The sequence below is a fragment of the Gymnoscopelus braueri genome, assembly GCF_963280865.1.
Source record: "Gymnoscopelus braueri genome assembly, chromosome: 8".
Classification (NCBI taxonomy): Eukaryota; Metazoa; Chordata; class Actinopteri; order Myctophiformes; family Myctophidae; genus Gymnoscopelus; species Gymnoscopelus braueri.
In genome coordinates, this window is record NC_137609.1 from 32,900,840 (window position 1) to 32,921,367 (window position 20,528).

A 20,528-nucleotide genomic window follows, 5' to 3' on the forward strand; every position below is an offset into this window, starting at 1 on the left:
TTGTCATAATTGATGTAAGATGTAACACCACTCCCATAATCCTTTTTGACCTGATCAAGCACCTGCTGTCGTGTGTGTCCCGCAGAGATGGGAGGGAGCTCCCTGTGGTGTGCTCGGCCAACTGCACCACATTCCACAGGACTGGAATGTTGGTGTCGACTTATTTTGCCAAGCATCTGCAAGTATTCACTCTTATGTGAACATCCTGTTTCCAGCTGGCCCACAGTCAGTGGTGGAGAGCTTAAAAGTATTGCAGATGTACGTCGCATTGCGAAGCGTTGTGAGCTTGTAGATTGGCTATTTTTGAATAGCCGAAGTATAAAATAGCGCTTTTTGGTTTTGTGTTAAAGGTAGGGTAAGTGATTTTCTTTGGTTAAAATAAGTGTTAAATAGCCCTATATTCTGATAGTACTCATTACTATAGAGTGTTTGTTCAGTAAAAAGGAGTCTCCTTGTCTCTCCAGCTCTTTATAAAACAGAAAATGCATTTTCGTTTCAGTTTCAGTTTCATTTCCAATTTTATCCAATCAGGATAGAGAACTCAAACAGGATATAGATTAAACAAGTGAAATTGGAAGTGATGACACTAAGAAATGAGCAGGCAAAATTGGAACTGGAACACTATAAAAATGAAGCTAAAAAAGGGTACTTTCTCCTGATTGGCTGAGATTTTGACACCTACCGGAAAATGTATTTTCTGTTTATTAAAGAGCCGGAGAGACGGGGAGACTCCTGTTACTTAACAAACACTATATAGCAATGATTACTATCAGAATATAGTGCTTTAACCTTTTAACAAAATACTTTTTGTTTTAACCAAAAAATATCACTTACCCTACCTTTAATAATCTAAATCTGCAAAGTAACTAGTATGCTAAGTAAAGCTGGCAAATAATTGTAGTGGAGTAAAAAGTACAATATTTGACTCTGAGATACAGTGGAGTAGAAGTATAAAGTATTGAAAAGTCAAAGTACCTCAAAATTGTAGTTAAGTACAGTACTTGAGTAAATGTACTTAGTTACTTTCCAACACTGCCCGCAGTACCTGGTGACATAATTGATGATGTTGGTTTGAAGCAGGAGGTCTCGACCCGGAAGCAGATTCTCTGTGATGAGGTTCTGATTGGATCGCACAGCCACTCCGTTACACACACAGAGAGAGCACAACACATCCAGCACCTGCACAGCACAGAGAGAGACAAGTCAAATATTTATAAAACCCACACATGCTGTACACCTAACCACATTTAACCAGGCATACCTATTTTGGGCATGTCATTATAGGTGAAAATATGAAAAATCTCAAAAACAAAAAAAAAGCTAAAATGGACGATCTACAAGCTCATAAGTTGGTAGATCGACTATTAGGCTGACAATTTAATACTGTGAAGTATAAAATAGGGCAATTATTTATGAATAAAAGGATGAAACATGGATATAAAAGTTTTCTGCCCGACTGTAACGATATACAGTACAGACAGACATGAACTTTTTGTAGAATTTATATTTGAAGTATGATACAAACATAATTTGTTGCTGTAAGGCAGAAACCAGCTAACTAAATGTTTAATTTATTTTTGTTCATAAATCAGTGCTATTGAACACCCTTTACGTCTGTGTGTTGGTTAAAAAAATATTGAACCAATAAAAAGTATTAAAACCAGCTAACTCCATCGGATCCTCAAACTGTCTGCTAAACCAGCTAACTCCACCAAAGCGGGGTGGACTTAGCTGGTTTTGCTGACTCCAGGCTCCACACCCTTTTGACCTCCGACCTCATTGTGAGCTTGGAGGTCCATTCAGCTGTTCTTATCAATGATTGATGGACAAAACCACCTAAATGCACTTTTTGTTTTGTTTTTTCATTTCCTGAAAAATGAACATTTTGGAGTAAGCTGGTTTCTGCCGGACAACAGAGATATATAGTTTTAATAATGTATTATTCTCATATTATTATTATTATGATGATCTATTATAACAGTACTAACCTTGTGATTGCGTCCATGCTTATCAAGGAGAGAGATGATTGACTTGATGTGGTTTTCCTGGATAATATTCAGGACTTCTGGACTCTCAATCAGAACACAATAAAGCACCTCCAGGATGCCTGCGGGAAGAAAGACACACCAGCAAGTGTAGTTGCATCACAAGTCATGTTATACAGGTTAAAACACACACTTGAACTCTCTGACAGTGTACAAATGGAACCAAATGGATCCTTATAGTCTATTTTATTCCATTTGTACACTGTCAGTAACATCAATCATTGTACACTGTCAGAATCATGCCAGAGTCATGGTATAAAGATTATGGTATAATTATAAACACACCAGTAAGTGGTGTGTTCTTGCCCTGATGAAACATCAGGGCAAAACATGTAAACAAAACATGCCCTGGTCGAAACATGTAGGCATTTTGTATACATTAAAGTTTGTTTTAACTCTATATCCATTTTTTGAGTGCTCGGATCTCTTCTTCTTTTTACACCAGTAAGTGTATTTATGTCATGATTACTTGAACCCTAGAATATTCTGGGTCAAATGTTTGGCAAAAACAGCACATCTACAAGCTCACAACAACGCATCACATGACGCATTGCAATTGCAAAGATATTTACTAGTGTAGAGCAAATACAGGTGGGGGCCTAGCCTGGTACAGTATAGCCCTTGGGAACTAAGGTCAACTAAGTAGAAGGTTTAAGAAGTTAAAGGACCATCGTGCTGCATTTTTCTAACCTGACGCTGCCAGATCCAAGAAGCTTGCTTCACACATTTGTTTGATGCTGTCTTGAGGAACCTGGTTACTCAATACCGCCCCCATCTGGCAGAGTCAGGTTAGCATTTTTCAGCCCAGTGACTACAAATCACATACTGTATATTGTACTTTTACCTACAGTACCTTCCAGGAAGCCATTGGTTTCCATTCATTTCGGTACGGTATGAAAATGTACTTGCAGAGACTTGAAAGATGAGATGAAATGTAAATGTAATTGTAGTCAATGGTCTAGCCTGGGCTAACAACACAACACTGGTATGGTCCTTTAAGATTCCCGCTGTTTCTGGATGTCCATGTACGCTTGCTGACCTACAGGCATGTTCCACAAGACCATTTCCTCCTGTTCCTCTATATGTATACATTCTTTTAACAAATGGTGGTAGACCATGAACCCTATGCCACTGGTTCTCAAAGTGGGGTTCGGGGACCCCTAGGGGTCCTTGAAGGGGTTCCAGCGGGTCCCCAGTAAAATAAGGAACACTTTTGGTACCTATTTTAAAAACCATTCAATGATAGAATCAGAATCATCAGAATCATTTTTACTGTATGATGCAATACAACAGTTACAGTAGGGCTGATCAGGATCAGTTCATAAAAGAGGGCTTCTACAATATGCTGTTTATGACACAAATTAGGATAGATAAACAATGAATGCAAGAATGTGGGACTGTGAATCTTAGACTGTAAAATCCCGGATGTGTTTTTTTGTCATATGATCACAGTGGATTTGAACGTGTAGAAGGCCAGTGGGCAGGGAAAATAACTGTGTACCTGAAGACGCCTCCAGTCGGTCCAGCTTGCTGACCAGCCAGTCGAGGTTATCACAAAACAGAGCACAGTTGGCACGGTTCCCTCTGATCAAAGAAGCTTAAAAAGGAGACACAAACAACTGTTTAGTGCATATGTCACAGTACGATTGAAGACAGAGCGCTCGTTTTTAGGCACGGGGCTTCGGGGCGAGGCGGGGCTTTGATGCGACGTGGACCTGTCTGTTGTTGTTCCCCCGACCCCCCCACGTAGCAACCAGGAAGCTACGCTAGGGGAACGCTGAACACGCGTTCACACCTATACCTCTATGCTTCACACGCACGTGTGACGTGTCACGTGATAATAGTTATTGTCCATGACGGAGGCGCGTCGACTCAGCAGAGCTTGAGGCCGAGGAGGCGCAACCTCGCGCCTCCAGGCGCGAGTGCCCGCGCTGACCGGCCGATGCTCTGATGAGTCGAATCAGCGCCGTCCGAGTTGTGAACCGATAGGGACAGAATAGTTATTTTCATGGATCACTGTGTGTGTAAACAAACAAAAGCCAGAACACAATAAACGTATCTTAACAGTCATGCTTACAATAAACCAAATTGAAAGCATGAGCGCGTGCGCGTGCGCGTGTGCATGCGCGTCTGTGTGTGTGTGTGTGTGTGTGTGTGTGTGTGTGTGTGTGTGTGTGTGTGTGGTTGCGGCCATAAAAGCCTGGCTCGTGGCTCCCTCTAGTGCTTTTTCTACAGAATTGCTGGTTGGGTGGTAAAAACAAGCGCGCTTTCTTCAATCGTCCTGGTTCTCCAATCGTACTGTAACACATATACAGACACAAAACCTGATGCGCCATATACAGACGATGCAGTTCATTTGCTTGTCATCTTGTGTTTTCATTTTACCAGCAAAAGAACAACTTCTATGTTCTTAAGCACATTATTACTGTATGTTTGTACAGTATGTAATACATACATACAACTTTACCATGGTTTTGTTTAATCATTGTGAAAATAAACTCAACAAAACAATACAGTAATTTTAAATGTAAAAAATCATCAACAGTGAAAAGAACGCATCATCAAAAGGACAAGAACGTACCCAACAACTCATACAGTAGATTCACTATTTCCTTCCAGGACTCTGCAGCCTCCTCCCCTACAAACTCTGAGAAGTGTGCTGCTGTGTTGTAGACGTTGAGCCGATCAACAGAGTCCAGTACAAGTGTGATCATTCCCTGTTTGGAGGACAAGAAAACATTGGAAATATGTTGAAGAGATGAGCGAGATATCACTGGAAATGGACCTGAAATGTATTTAGACTCAGCCTTTAGTCTACTGAAAGAAAGAAGAAGAAAATCCAAGAAAGAGCCATTGAGCAGATATTTGTTTGTAACATATCACTTAGTTCAACCTGAATTCCTTAAAGGTTAGAGTCAATAGCATTAATAATTTTCAACCTGGCATCCCTATGACAATGTCATTCAAGGGGAAAATGTAAAAATAATCTTTTGTATATACAACCTCACAACAAATTGTGAGCTTGTTGATCGACTATTTTTTTGATCGCTATTCGTCGTATGACAAAGTACATCGGCTAGTGGTTAAACTACTTTCATAAGTAATGACCGGATTGCCATGAAATCTGCTCTAGGCTACACATTCATGCTCCCCAGATGAAGAACCCGGTTGATTCTGGTGACCCAGTGATAGTGACCAACCTCCTCTTGAAAGAGGTTCTGTCTGTTCTTGAGAGATCGCAGCTTGGACTGTTTCTCCTCGTGCTCGAGCTCATCCTCAGGCGGCCGGAAGTAGAAGATGAGGTCCTGCAGGGAGAGAACAACTGCATCCATGGGCAGAGGAGCGTTGGCGGACTTGTTCTTCCCGTTCAGAGCATCTAAACCTCTAGACAACACACAGGGGAGAAGAACAACTCCATCAACATCACATGTTTGGCTTATCACGTCAACATAAATAGTAAAACATACAGTTGAAGCAAAGATAACAATGTAAAAACAAAAAGCATATAGAAAGTTGGAAAAACAGGAATTTGTGCAGGGTATAAGATTACAGGTAAGGAGCTTATAGTTAGAAAATAAAACTACAGAACTTGTCAGACTAGCCCTATTTTTGGGCATGTCATGATATGTGTTTCTGTAGCAGACCTACAAACTCACAATGTGTCGCGATACACCGTCTTTTGAGCTTGTAGATCAGCTATTTTCACTATTTGTCGTATGACAAAGTAGCCTTAAGGGGTTAAACATGAGACATCACCCGACCTTCACCCGATTTGACCTCCTGGCATAGTCACAGTTAAGGGCCGTTCACGCCAAGCTCGGTAACTATAACTGTAACTATAACGATAATTACGGGAGTGTCCTCACTGATGAACGATAACGTTCTGTAAACAGTGGCATGGCACCAAGCACGTTTGAGCCCACACACGGAGGGAGATAGTGCGAGAGAACGAGAGAGAAAGATCTCCGCCTCCATTGTGCTGAAAGACATGCAATAGGCTATATGGATAATATGATGCTGATTATTTAATTATAAGGAGGCAAGATATTTGAAGGCTACCTGAGGTAATGCCAGCTAGTCTACCAGCTAGTGCCAGCTATTCATAATAGTCTCCTCATCTCCCCAGATATGGATTTTGATTGGCAGCTAATGTTTCTATCATTCTTAAAATCGCTCTGAAAGTGATCCAAACGATATCGTTCACCACTGTCATTGTCATTATAGTTGTGGTGTGGACACTGCCATCCAATTCAGTTAGAACGATTTTTAAAATGACATATTCAGAGTTATCATTATAGTTATCGTTCTTAGTGTGAGCGGCCCTTTAGTCAAGACAAGACAGTCTGGTCTGTCCAGGCCTGTAGGGCAAAGGTCATTCATCACAAGGTAATGGGTGTGGGCGTACTTGATGAACTGGTTGAAGAGGCCGAAGGTGCTGTAGATCATTCTAGCAGCCTGCTGTTCTTCTATCTGGGAGCGAGCCACTGTGAGGGCGTCATCCATGTGACCCTCTTTATGAAGGATGGCCTGAGAGGAAATAAAGACATACAGTATGCACACACAGTGTATAGCTAGCGAAGTTGCTCAGTGGCCAGTAGTGTACGTGGTTGTACTGGGTAGCTCCCAGATACATGGATGTCACTGTGTGAGTGTGAAGCAGGGCTTTTCAGAAGAATTTCCCAGGGCCCACTTGAAAAGGAGATGAAACCTCAATGTGGCAAAGTCCCTGTTTTGTCCAAGTCAAGTCTCAAGTCTTTGCTCTCGAGTCCCAAGGCAAGACAGGCAAGTCCCGAGTAAAGTCCAAGACCTAAACCTTTTGTTACAAGTCCCAAACAAGTCATAATGCCAATTACTAATATGTAAAGATTTGTATTTTTTTCCCCCAGTCCAACAGAACATGGTGCTGATACTGTACTTTTAATTTCCTCCTTGAGGACAGGGTTTAACCCAACTAGTTTACATGTCATACAAAAGATAATAAGATAAACCTAAATAATTAGAAACTTGGACAAAAATAAGGAAGACTCAAATACAATTAAACAATACTGATGCTCTGATTCATTGTTCCAAAGAAATCAGATGGCTGTAGCACTATTAACCATTACAACATAACTCACTCACATTGGAACAGTCTCTTCCCAACTCTTTAAGATTATTTGCTGCAAAACTATCCTTTCTTTAGACAGAGTTGCATGTTTAATGTTTTGTATGAAGGAAATAAAAAGTCAGGAAAATGTAAAGAAAATGAATATCACTTTTTTTTTTTGCTCGATCAACTTTATAGAGGAATAGTGTGTGTGTGTGTGTGTGTGTGTGTGTGTGTGTGTGTGTGTGTGTGTGTGTGTGTGTGTGTGTGTGTGTGTGTGTGTGTGTGTGTGTGTGTGTGTGTGTGTGTTCTGTTGTTTAGAAACGTGCAACAAGTGGACAGGCTGTACTACATCATGACACTAGGTGTCACTGATGAGATTGCTGACTAATAATATATTAATTGAATTAATGAACAGTTAATGAATTATTGATTATAAAAATAAAAATAAATCGCTATTAATCGAATTACCAAAAATAGCCAATTCGAGTTCCGCGATTTTCAATATGTTTGTGTGACACCATTATAGGACAATAAAAAGTGCTTTAATGGTTAATCAGACTAATTGTTTTAGTTGATAATATAAAATCAAGTAGAATTTCTTCACATTGATTGATTGATATCATTTTCTTGTTTAATTATTTAAAAAAAAAACGCATCTTGATTTTCAATTAATCAAAAAGTAATAGATAGTAATCGCAGCCCTACAGGTAGGTGATTACACATATTTACCTTCCTCTTTAGAGGTCCCAGACGGGCTACTTTTGCATCCACAGCTGCGTAGGTTAACCAGAGGGCAGTAGAAACGTGCTGTACAAAGCACATGGACTCTCCATACTTGATCTCAGGTGTTCCCATACCTTCCACATCTCGCTTCTTCAATCTCGCTTCTTCAATCTTCTCCTGCAGTTGGGGAAAAATCAAACAAACAATGAGTGACTTTATTTTTCAAATTTAAAATTAAAGGGAAACTATAGCATGTAAGATTTTTGGTCTGTGTGTACTTGTATTTTTTGCAAATCATTTTTTGTCATCCATCTGTACCAAAGAGCACTTTGTTGAGGATTTTTACTCCAAACAGATGCGCTCCTTTCTCTCTTTTCTACATACAGTACAGTAGATAGAAACCTTTATTGATCCCACAGGGGAATTTCAGTCGTCTAGAGGCAGCACAGCAGTTAAGGGTTACAAAGTTACAGATACAGAGTAAGGAAAGTACTGTCAGATACAGAAATACAAAGGTAAGAATAACAATAAGAAGCACCATCAATAACAGTATAAAAAGTATACACCTATACTACAACTATCCTGCACTATGCAGAAAACACCAGGTTACAGTGTCCTCACAGTATCCCGCCTCAAAAATAATATAATGTGTCAGTGACAACCAGTGCATCCAGAACAATCAGTGCAATGCTGAGAAAAGTGACAGCATCAACAGTGCAAACAGTACAATAACCATATATATGTGTGGAGGTACTTCTTTGACCTACTGGCAGTGTGCACAAGAAATCTGGTGCTGATCGGTCCAGTGAGGTTTGAAGATTAGGTCCGGACTAATCTGCGTCCGGACAAACACACATACATACAGTACATAGGCTGGCCTTCTAGCCACGCCGTAAAAAGGACTTGAAAATAGCCCAATCACACTTCTACAGCAAATTATGAATTTTACACGAGAATGTACACGAGGTACAACTTTGGTATATTTGTAATGGGATAGATTTATGAAGCTTAAGCCGGCACTGTCACGCGCCGAAAATAGCTGTCTTCGTTGTCTTAAGTGGTGATAAAATCTTTCCGCACTGCTGCAGATTGTGAACTCTTAAAAATGTTCCTATGATGTTTTGCTTTCTTTAAATTAAACTTATTTCTCAGGTACAACTGGTGTTGTTCTGGCATTGACCTTTGAAATCCTGAAGCAGAAAGCAGCCATCTTGGAGTTGGCCTTCTCTGGGTCGACCACCAGCAGACCTTTCTCCTCATCCAGACAGAGGTACCTGCCTGTTGTTATGTGACGTATCCTGAAAGACTGGCCCCACTTAATGTGACTGCTGCTCCACCTGCACAGTAAGAAACACAAATGTCAGTAAAAGTGGAAAAAAGACTAAAGGGCTCTTTCACACAGGAGGCCACTGACACGTCTAGTTATTCATTTTCAATGAGAGGCGAACGTTCAGGTAGGGAGGCACAGGCAATCTGACAGCAGGGGCGATCCTGTGAAATTCTTTGACACTGGGTGTGATTCCCTCACGCACACTCGCATCAAGAGTTGAATTGTGTTGAACTTTTTTTGACGCAATGTGTAGAAACGCATCTATTCAAATGAGGAGCGCAGTGCAACCCTGTGGATCCAAGCTGGTATGCGGGTGTAATGTCGCTCCCCGTGTGAAAAAATATATTCTAAAAACGCCTTCAAAATCCTGACCTAAGTTTTCTGAAAAACTTCAAAATTACAAAAAACAATATGTTGCTATATACTGTACATAGCAACAAGAACCCGAAAAGGGGTTCCCGGCTTGAAAGGTATAGTTACGTAATGGGGTTCCAGGTCTAAATGGGTTAACACATAAGCGGATATCAACCAAGGTTGCTGGGAGTTTTGAAGATAGTTTAAAGAAAGGACATTGATACACTTACACATAAGGTATGGTATGGTTACCATACAATACTTATTATGCTGTACAATAATAAAATGCTCAAAGCTCACTAATGAATCAAAAGTATGTGATTAGTGGCTTTAATGAGTCTACTCACGCAATACGAAGTGGCTCAAGTCTCCACAGCGACCGGGCCTGACTGCACACAGCCCCTCCCTCATAATGAGCAACTCTGAAAAGAAAACAACATATTGTACATTATGCAGCTTAAGCTTTGACCCTTCCCCTGTGTGTGTTCTGTATGTATGACAAGCCGTCACCTCCGCTGGTCATCTCCTTGGTCAGCTGATGGGATGGCCAAACATTCATCCATGTGACCATGGAACAGTCGTAGCACATAGCCTCCAATCAGGAAACCTGGAAAGTGCAGATGATTAAGGAAGAAAGTGGATTAAAAGTTTTGCACTGATTCACTGCATATTTGACTGTGGATACTGGAGACCATTTTCCAAAGCATATCGTGGTTTGTTAATGTTTGTGGAAGTCATTGGATTCCATTCGTTTCAGTCCGAAAATCTACTCACAGAGACTTTAAATGTGCTTAAGATAGGTAATCCAACACAGTGAACTTCATGGGCCCTTTATTTTGTTGTTGCATTTATGCATTGAAATAAAAATTCTAGCCGAAACATTGTCCAGTACAAGGAACCAACTTTAAACCCCGGCCTAGTGCCCACACAGTATCTTACGATATAAAATATGTTATTGATATAAAAATACATTCAATTTGTCATTTGTCATTTGCCATGAAAAAAAACCTTTGTATCAGTGAATGCAAAAGGAAGTAAAGGGAAATCATATGTGTACCTTCAGCCATCTCACAGCCAGACATCACCGGGTTCATAGTCCACAGGGTCTGCATGAAGGACGCGTCCACCATGAGGTCACCGCTGGCATAGGAAAGATGCTGGACAATGGAGAATCAATCAATCACAATCTGTATCCAAAATGCACTCTGTATTATATCAGCCTACAGTGTGTGAGGGATTTTCCAGGATGCATTTCTGCTTCGGTCTGGAGTTCACTTGATACTTGGTTTTAACTGTCCGAGTTGATGTAGATTGTTAACCACATTAACTCTGGCATCCCTATTTGGGACATGTCATTATAGAATAGGACAATATTATTTTGGAAAACTAGATGTTCAGACCGCCTGAACTCAAATTTTAAACCAAATTGACACCTGTATTGACTCAGTTCTCCTTCGAGTATCACTCTGTGACGCTTTATGCCATGTTAAATAAAGGTACATTTTCAGCATCAACTAGGGATGCACCGATGTGGAAATTCTTGGCCGATACCGATGTTTAAAATAATAATTTAGCCGATACCGATATTTGTTTATTTTGTTTTTGTTATTGATTCACCCTTTTGTGCCAGGAAAATTAATAAATAATTATTTGAAAAGCACTATTATAAATCATTTCAGCCCTTTATCACGCTTTTAATGATCACAAATTCAATCAGATTTATGAAACAATCTCTTTATTAATATAACCTTCTCTTACAGAAGACAGATTGCTTCACATTCAGCTAAATAGTGAACATCGGCCACTGCCATCGGTGAAAGTCAAGTTATTTACCAATACGCTGATGGCAGTCAACAAGGCTAATATCGGCCGATGCCGATGTGCGGCCGATACATCGATACATCGGTGCATCTCTAGCATCAACGCATCTGCAAGACACAACAGCTGTGTTACGTTTTGTGAACTATCCAGTTTGAAGTTACCAGATATCTCTCAGAGGACACGCTGACGAGAATGAGGTCATCTCCCACCCTGACCTTCTCTCCCTCTGACCTCTGCTTGGAAGCTGGATGGATGGTCCACCAACATGCCTCCCCTGAAAAAGAAGCATACTTTTACAATGCAGATGCCTACAGCACCTTGTTTATGTTTAGCGTAGAAGGTAGTAAATACTACATTTGTCAGCAGCAATAGACAGCTTATTCCTCATCAGATATTGTAGACAAGGCTGAATAGGCTCTATACAGTACGTATACAGACTCTTTGTATCTCACAATACAAAGTACATATTTCAAACTATTAAAAGAAACATGTATGTTGTACAGCTACTGTACAACATACATTCTGCTGACTGAATGAATGAATTCTAAACCATTTTAATTTAATTTACAATTTACAATGTACAATACGCTCCGTCACAAGGTGGTGCCGCATGCCGGAAAAAGCAGATCTAAAAATTCACAACGTGTCACATTACAACATGTTGTGAGCTTGTAGATCTGCTATTTCTGTGGCAAACGCTGTCTTACGACAAAGTATAAATCCGCCATAAAATGAGGGAGACATTCTGCATACTGTACTGACCTGTAGAGTCTTCCTGCAAGCCCACATCAAAAGCCAGCTTGTCTGTCAGTGAGCGTGAGGTAGTCAGACAGCAGAGATACTGTAGCACAAAGAATGAGAGAACATACAGTACCAAGCTCATCAACTGAACCACTGGTATTATTAATTAACACATTAACAGGAGAGCATAGCATGCAGAATAACCCAATATAGTCACAGTTCTATTCTATGTATTATTGCAGTGACAGGAAGGTCTAGTGATGACAGTCATTCCCATTATTAAGACGTGTTTGATCCCAACAACAGTGTTGCATGTAGAGTATCCCTGCCTGAAGCCCAGAGGGCTCACCCTCGGTCAATGGGGGTGTAAGAGCCATAATGTAGGAATATGGGATGTGTTTATTCTTAATTTGCTTTAATTACTTTCTAATTGATGTGCAACAATGTATAATTGCAAACGCAGCGGAAGGAGGCGCGCCTTTCGGCGCGCGCCTACGCGCAAGTGGAGCTTACTATGACACCGTGCTCGGCTTGTGTGTCTCTCTGCGTCTCTGTGTGCAGTATTGTGTGCACTGCCTGTGTGCAGCCAAGTAAATGTCCAATATAGACGTACCATACATCAAATGAAAGGTCTTTGAAAACTGAACACACCTGTCAAGGTTGCGTTTAAGCCCGCCCCTTCCCCGGAAGCCACGCCCCGGAAAAGGCTCATAAAAACTCCCCATTGAAACCCCATGTTAAATGAAAAGTGCCCGAATCGCTCCGAAACTTTTTCTACCCCCCCTAAGTGGGGGTCTACGAACAAATACTTCGGGCTCAGATTTTGGCTCCGCCCCCCGGAAGTGGGTGAAACAGGCACTTCAAACACTTGAATTGTTGAATTGTTCAAAAACATTCAAAGTTTTTTTTTTGTGAATTTGTATTTTTCTAAGATGCTCCTTTTAACGCACAATCTTTTGGTATTTCTTATATATATTTTTTATTGGTTACTTTTTTTTTCATTTTTTTTTTCATTATTGTCTCCGCCAGGCCGAAAGGCATGGCGAGAGAGTATGTTTTCGCCCCTGTCCGTCCGTCCGTGTGTCCGTGTGTCCGTCCTGTCTGTGTGTTAGCAGCTAATCTCCGGCACCGTTGGCCCGGTCGCTCCGAAACTGTGCACACACACTCCCTGGATACCAATTCAGAACCTCTGCTCCAATTTTTTCACATGGGCCTATTATAGCGCCACCAGGAGCCCGATTTGTGCAAAACCCCTTTTTTTTTACATTATTCCGACAGATTTTATCCAAACGTCATGCAAATCGGTACACAGTATCTCTATAGTCATGTGATCAACACAAATCTGTCCGATTTCTCATATTCCATCCTCATTGCCTATGGTTCGCTTCCAAAGTTTGCAGGATTGGTCCGTTTTGAAAAAAAAAGCCTCAAACTATGCACGCAGCTTGCGATTTCCGTGGATTTTCACACGCACATTCCCACTAGGCCGAGGAAGAAATGCCACCCTTTTCACATTGGCCTGTTATAGCGCCACCAGCAGGTCTAATTTAGCAAAATTTTAATGCTTGCTTTTAAAGCATTTAATGGGCTAGCCCCCCCTTTCCTCAACGACCTCATTAATGGATATATTCCACCCAGACCCTTAAGGTCGGCCGATCAGTTGCTACTGATCGAGCTCACAACCAACAAAAGGTCTAGAGGCGACCGAGCCTTCGCTGCGGCCGCCCCGAGGCTCTGGAACAGCCTTCCTTTTAATATAAGAGCCTCTCAGTCTATAGACATTTTTAAATCTCTACTAAAGACCTACTTCTTTTCCATGGCTTTTGAACATAGTTAAACAACTACACCATAATTATTGTTTCTACCTCACTATCTTGTTATCCTTTCTTAATCAGCACTTGCATTTTGTATTTTGTATTTTATATTTGCACCGTATGTATTGTAACATTGTTGTTTTGATGTGTTGTATAGCACTTTGGTTGGCCTTGGTCATTGTAATGTGCTTTATAAATAAAATTTGAGTTGAGTTGAGTTGAGCAAAACACATTTTGGAACAAAATGCCTCAAATCATGAATGCAGTGTCTGATTGCCGTGAAAGACCTAACAATAAATGGCACCCTTTTCACATTGGCCTATTATAGCGCCACCAGGAGGCCAGAATAACGTACCTGACCTGGCGGAGACCTGTGCTCCGAGGAGCACTTTTTCTAGTTATTTTTTTTTTTTTGGCGTTCGCTTCCCGCGTTCGCGCGTCTTACTTGTTATTGCCTTGTGCTTCTTGGCATATTTTCAATTGAATTATTGTGATTGGTGCTCCCTTTGATTGGTGTGTGGTGCATTTGATGTGCAGTTATGTTTGAAGAGTGAAGAGCTGTGTGCGAGAGAGAGAGCGCGCAACTATTTCTACCAAGTATTTGGCTTTTACACAATTAAAGAGATAGTTCACCCCAAAATGACTTTTTCTATTGATTAGTCACCCCATGGAGACTTGAATTCATGGATATTGTTTTGTTTTTGTCGCATTCCTAAGCCAATAATTTGATGACCGGTAGCGGTTCCGGTAGGAGACACAAAGAGTCTCCTTTGTGTCTCCTACCGGAACCGCTGCCTACCGGTCCGCTGGTCATCAAATTATTGGCTTAGGAATGCGCCAAAAAAAAGCAATATCCATGAATTCAAGTCTCCCTTTAAGTCTTTTTGAACAGATACTCAATTATTGTGCCCACAGCTTCTTCTTTTTTTGCCTGGTATATTTTGAAAAGTAGGCAGAAAGATATGCCACTTAACACGGGTGGGCTGCAAATGCTTTCGAGATTTTCAAGAGGGCCCTGATCCAGAAAAGGTTGAGAACCACTGTCTATTATTGATTATTAACCCATTAATACCGGGAAAGCATCTGTCATTTTAGATTTCTTTGGCTATTCAAAAATAGAAGATATACAAGCTCATAGCGCGGCACTCGGTGCCGTGCTATGAGCTTGTAGATCTGCTATTTTTGAAAAATCGTGAAAATGTGTGCAAATCTTTGAATATGTATTTTTTAAAGCGAACATTTGTAACTCAAATCTTTGCTTCTGGGGGTCCCTGGAACAAAATATTTTGAGATGGGGGTCCGCGGCCAAATACATTTTGGGGGTCCTTGACATGAAACATTTTGAGAACCACCGATATAGAAAGTGGTTTCAGAAACCTGTCAGGATTTAGAAGACATTTTTAGACGCGTTCCCAGATTGAATGGGTTAAAGGTCTAAATACATGAACATATAAAATGGGTGCTTACCATGCTGGAGTGGGTATGTTTCAGCAGGATGGCATGGCCATACAGCAGCGTGCGACTGCCTCCTCCCTGTGATGACTGGCAGAGCAGGAGAGAGAGTTATGAGGAAGTCACACCATACACTTTATTCACTACTTTATCAGTTTATTAATGTTTTGCTGACACAGTGTGTACGCTCCCAGAAAGAGTGACAACACATACCCATTTGTCCAAATCGACGGCCTGTCAGCGGGTGGAAGAGTCATGGAGGAAACAAGGGAAAGTTAAGTTGAAGAAATTACGAATTTAACCAGAAACAATGGCATTTCATCAACCACTCTAATTTGGTTAATACTAAATTAGCACATCTGTCTGTACAAAGTAGTAAACAGTAGTAACCACAATTTCAGTTAAGATGAAAGGTCATGCAATTTCATATAGACAAAAATACCCATACATGCTACAAAGAGCAAAAACATATGATCCAGATTGGTTGGATGGGAGATATACTTCGAAATCAGTTTTCTGAAAGCCCTTATCTACACAGTAAAATCTAAACAGTACAATCCATAGTTATAGACAGTTTATCCATTTGTAACTCAGAGAGTGTACAAATGCACATCACACGTCCATTTTGCTACATTCGTACACTGAACAGTGACAGTTTTACAGTGTACCTTTTTGCTTGTCTCTTACCTCATCCACGGACGTGTTGGACAGCATTTCCTGTAACGCCCGCACGGACAGCGACTGCTCCAGGATGAAGCAGCAGATAGCCAAGTCTGGAGGAACATTCTACAACACAGTACATCCACCCAAATGAAAGATGAAATGAAGGCAATAATGCACGATTTTAGTTTTGTGGAATAATTACAGCAGGTTAGTTCTATTAACACATTTTGGATTAAGTAGTCTGTAGGGTACAGTAGTTACTGTAGTAGTGTAGAATAGCAGTAGATGCAAGACTTTTTTTTTAAGTTTTGGAGGTAGTCTTGTGCTAACACTCAAACAGTATTAGAGCCAGACCAATATATTGTTCTGGCTGAAGTATTGGCTATTATTAGTATTGGCCATTTTTCTTTTTTTCCATTAACTTTTTATTGGATTTTTCAGAAAACAAACATACACAAAAAGCAAAAGACAGCACATTACTAACAAACAAACCGAACATACAAAACATACAAATACAGACATATAAGGGGAGGAAACTGTCTCTCTACTTGGTCACTTATTTACTAGTTATGCATACATATAATCCATACACTTGGTCACATCTTCAAAAACGGAGAACAAAAGGTCCATTAATGGGACAAATTCGACGTGCATCTTATTCAATATGGTCAATCAGAGAAAAATAAAGGAAATTCAATAAAAATAACTGAAATCAAATAAAATCTGGTCTTAATGTAGAGACATGAGTAAGCCATTTAAACCAGTTGTCCATGAAGACTTCAGTCTGACCTCTAAAGCTAAATGTAATTCTCTCCATAATAAATATATTATAGATTAAATCAATCCACTCATTTATAGTTGGTATAACGTTCGTAAGCCATTTTTTAGTTAACGCCTTTTTTGACGCTACTAGTAATACCCTTAACAAATATTGATCTTGCTTAGTACAATGCAGTTCTTCTAAGTCAGCAAGATACATGGTTTTAAAATCAAAATTGATTTCAATTCCTATAACGGCTTCCAGGACACTGTGGACACTTCTCCAAAATGGGACAACAGAAGAGCAACCCCAAAAAATATGAAAATGGTTCGCCATCGTCTCCCCACATGATCTCCAACAATCAGATATTGAATATCTTCTTTTCTGTGCTGGAGTGCAAAAGAAACGGGTCACATTCTTCCAGCTGAATTCTCTCCATGTGGGGGAACTAGTCATTTTCCATTGGTGTTTGCATATCCTGTCCCATTCTTCCGTAGTTATTGTAAGATTGCTCTCTGCTTCCCATCTTGCTTTAATATTCAGAGTATTATCTCCTTTCAAATTTTGAAGGACCACATATAGTTTTGATACTATCTTTTGATAAGTAGAGTCTTCATATGCATTTTGGAAAAGCTCAATGATCTCTACTCCCAGTGTACCTTCTCTTCTCAATAGTTTCCTATTTATAAAGTCTCGGATTTGCAGGTACCTGAAAAGGTCCTGATTCTGTAAATTAAACTTGTCTTTCAGGTCCTGGAAGCTCATAACATTACCTTGCTTTAAAAGTGTACAATATGCAGAAAGGCCATTCCCAATCCAACCTTTAAACCTCATGTCATATATACTAGGCCTGAAGTCTGAGTCATGTGCAAACCATTTGAGAATTCCAATTTTATCCTTCAACTGATACCTCCTAATTATTTCACTCCACACCCTCAATGAACCTGCTATCATCAAATTTTTAGGGTCTGATAGGTGTTTAACTAAGGATGGGTCTCCTACCAACATGTTAATAGGTAGACCCCTCCCCATCGAACCTTCTATGTCCTTCCATCTTGATCTATAACTCGGCTTACACCATCCAATCAGTGGTCGGATTTGAGCTGCTCTGTAGTAGTCCCTCAAACATGGAAGGGCCAATCCCCCTTTTTCCTTTGATAATTGTAATGTCTTGAACCTCACTCTAGGTTTTTTCCCCGCCCAAATGAATCTAGAGATAACTTTATCCCACTCAGAGAAGTACTGCTCTGGTTTTCCAATAGGAACTGATAGAAATAGATACAAAAGTCTTGGTAAAACATTCATTTTTACAGATTCTATGCGAGAGCTTATATTTAAATATGGAATTAAATCCCATCTATTGATATCGGCTAATATGTCCCTCCTGAGGGGGTCATAATTTAACTCTTCTAATTTGGATAAATCTTTTGGTAGTATAATGCCTAGATATTTCACAGATTGTTTGTCCCACCCAATTTTGTACCTAGAGCGAAGGTCTTGAGGGGGATTGTAATACATGCAGAGAGCCTGTGTTTTTTGTTCATTTAGTTTGTACCCTGAATATGAACCATATTCACCCAGCACAGACATCAATGCAGGCAAGGTCTCTGTCGGGCACGAAAGATACAACAAAATATCGTCCGCGAACAAAGCCAGTTTTTGTTCACCTGCTGGCATTAATATACCTTTAATCGAATTATTCTGTCTAATCCATTGTGCCAGATGCTCAATGCTAAAAATTGCGAATAATACTGGCGAAATCGGACAGCCCTGCCTAGAAGACCTTTCCAACAAGAAGGAGTCTGTGAGCTCACCATTGATTTTCAATCTAGCTGATGGTCTACTGTAAAGGGACTCTACTGTCTTAATAAACACCTGGTCAAATCCAAATTTTTCCATAACTTTAAACAAAAATTTCCAACGGACGGAATCAAATGCCTTAAACGAATCAATACTTATCAACATAGCTGGTATCTTATTCTGATTTATATGATTAATAACATGAATGGATCTTCTAATATTATCATGAGTTTGACGGGATGAAACAAAACCTGTTTGGTCCAAATGAATAATTTCGGGTATGATATTTTCAAGTCTTCGAGCCAAAATTGATGTGAACAGTTTATAATCCACATTTAATACACTAATTGGTCTATAATTTCCACAATCTAATTTGTCTTTACCTCCCTTAGGTATGACTGAGATAATCGCTTCATTCCATGATGCTGGAATCTCATTTTTTGTCAGGACCCAGTTGAAGGCCTTTTGTAAAATAGGTGTCAAAACCTCTTTCAGGGCTTTATACCATTCTGAACTAAATCCATCCGTACCCGGTGACTTATTAGCTTTCAACCTGGCTATAGCCGAATAAATCTCTTCTTCTGATATTAGTGACTTTAAATTCTTGTTTTGATCAGCTGTGAGAGTTGGTAAATTTAGTGAGTTGAGTAGGCTATGCATCTGTTCATCATTGGCGACATGAGGCTGAGAGTAAAGTTTTTTATAGTAGTCTGTAAAACATTTTTTTATTTCCTCTAATCCATGATGTGTAACCTTAGTACTTGAATCTGTTATTTTATATATTGTATTATCTGCTTGTTGTTTTCTGAGTTTATATGCCAATAATTTTGTGTATTTGCTCCCTCCTTCATAGTATTTTTGTTTAGTATACATCATTTTCTTCTGAATTTCTTGGTTATATAACTGGTCAATTTGATTTCTCTTGGTTGCTAATTCCACCTTGATTCTAGGATCAATTGAGTCTTTATGTTTTGTTTCAAGGTTTTTCAGCTCTATTTGTAATGTATTGAGTCTTTCTGTTCTTTGTCTTTTAAGAAAAGATGCTAATGCAATCACCTTACCCCTCATTACCGCTTTACAACAGTCCAAGAGTACTGGTGGGGACACCTCACCGTTATCATTAATCTCTAGATAATCCTTTATATCCTTCGTAAACTGTTCTATTCTCTGTTCATTCAATATACTTGGATTGAACCTCCAAAGCGTGTTCCTTTTTCTATTTGTTGTAGCCAGGGAAAGATACACTGGGCAATGATCAGAAAGATCCATTGTTCCAATTTGACATTTTTGCACCTTATTTATATCTGTTCCAAATAATAAATGATAATCTAGTCTACTATAGCTCGAATGTGGGGATGAAAAGTGGGTATAGTTTCTAAGTGATGGATTCATATGTCTCCAGACATCCACCAGTCCCAATTCTGAAATTACTGAGTTTATCTTTTTTGTTATTCTATTAGATTGCGCTGGTCTCCGTCCTGAGGAGTCGAGGGGTCCCAAAGTTATGTTCAGATCTCCCGAACACACAAGGACCCCCTGCGCCTCTGTTGCTATCCTGTCAAATATTTGCATATAAAAGGCTGAATCTGAATTTGGGGGGATATATATATTATAAAAGGTAAACATATTTCCATCAATTCTTCCTCTGATCATTACAAATCTCCCTTCTCTATCCTTGATAGTTGAGATATGATCATACATTACTTTTTGAAGATGCATAAACATATTTAAATCCCTGTCTTTTGAGTTTTTCATGTTCCAGCCCTGTCATATGCGTTTCCTGAAGGAAAGCTACATCTATGTTTTCTTTTTTTAATTTTGAGATAATTTTCCTCTGTTTAACCGGATTAAGAAGCCCATTGACATTCAAAGAGATGAAATTTATCATATTATATCAGTAGTTAAATGCAACCAAATATTTCCAGTGCTATGTCGT

At 39.8% G+C, this 20,528-nt stretch overlaps 1 protein-coding gene across 1 annotated transcript in view; it reads right to left on the reverse strand.

The window, feature by feature from the left end:
* The window catches only part of LOC308090779 (ryanodine receptor 1-like), a 124,911-nt gene that overhangs the window by 96,146 nt on the left and 8,237 nt on the right, over positions 1–20,528 (reverse strand). Inside the window, exons 3-18 of the mRNA XM_080436044.1 lie at positions 16,057–16,155; positions 15,583–15,603; positions 15,385–15,459; positions 12,125–12,203; positions 11,524–11,636; positions 10,599–10,698; positions 10,052–10,148; positions 9,889–9,963; positions 9,038–9,194; positions 7,864–8,034; positions 6,451–6,572; positions 5,246–5,429; positions 4,627–4,762; positions 3,547–3,642; positions 1,989–2,107; positions 1,046–1,179 (exon numbers count right to left, since the gene is read on the reverse strand). Coding sequence (XP_080292170.1) covers positions 1,046–1,179; positions 1,989–2,107; positions 3,547–3,642; positions 4,627–4,762; positions 5,246–5,429; positions 6,451–6,572; positions 7,864–8,034; positions 9,038–9,194; positions 9,889–9,963; positions 10,052–10,148; positions 10,599–10,698; positions 11,524–11,636; positions 12,125–12,203; positions 15,385–15,459; positions 15,583–15,603; positions 16,057–16,155 — 1,778 coding nt within the window. The remainder of the gene's footprint in view (positions 1–1,045; positions 1,180–1,988; positions 2,108–3,546; positions 3,643–4,626; positions 4,763–5,245; positions 5,430–6,450; positions 6,573–7,863; positions 8,035–9,037; positions 9,195–9,888; positions 9,964–10,051; positions 10,149–10,598; positions 10,699–11,523; positions 11,637–12,124; positions 12,204–15,384; positions 15,460–15,582; positions 15,604–16,056; positions 16,156–20,528) is intronic.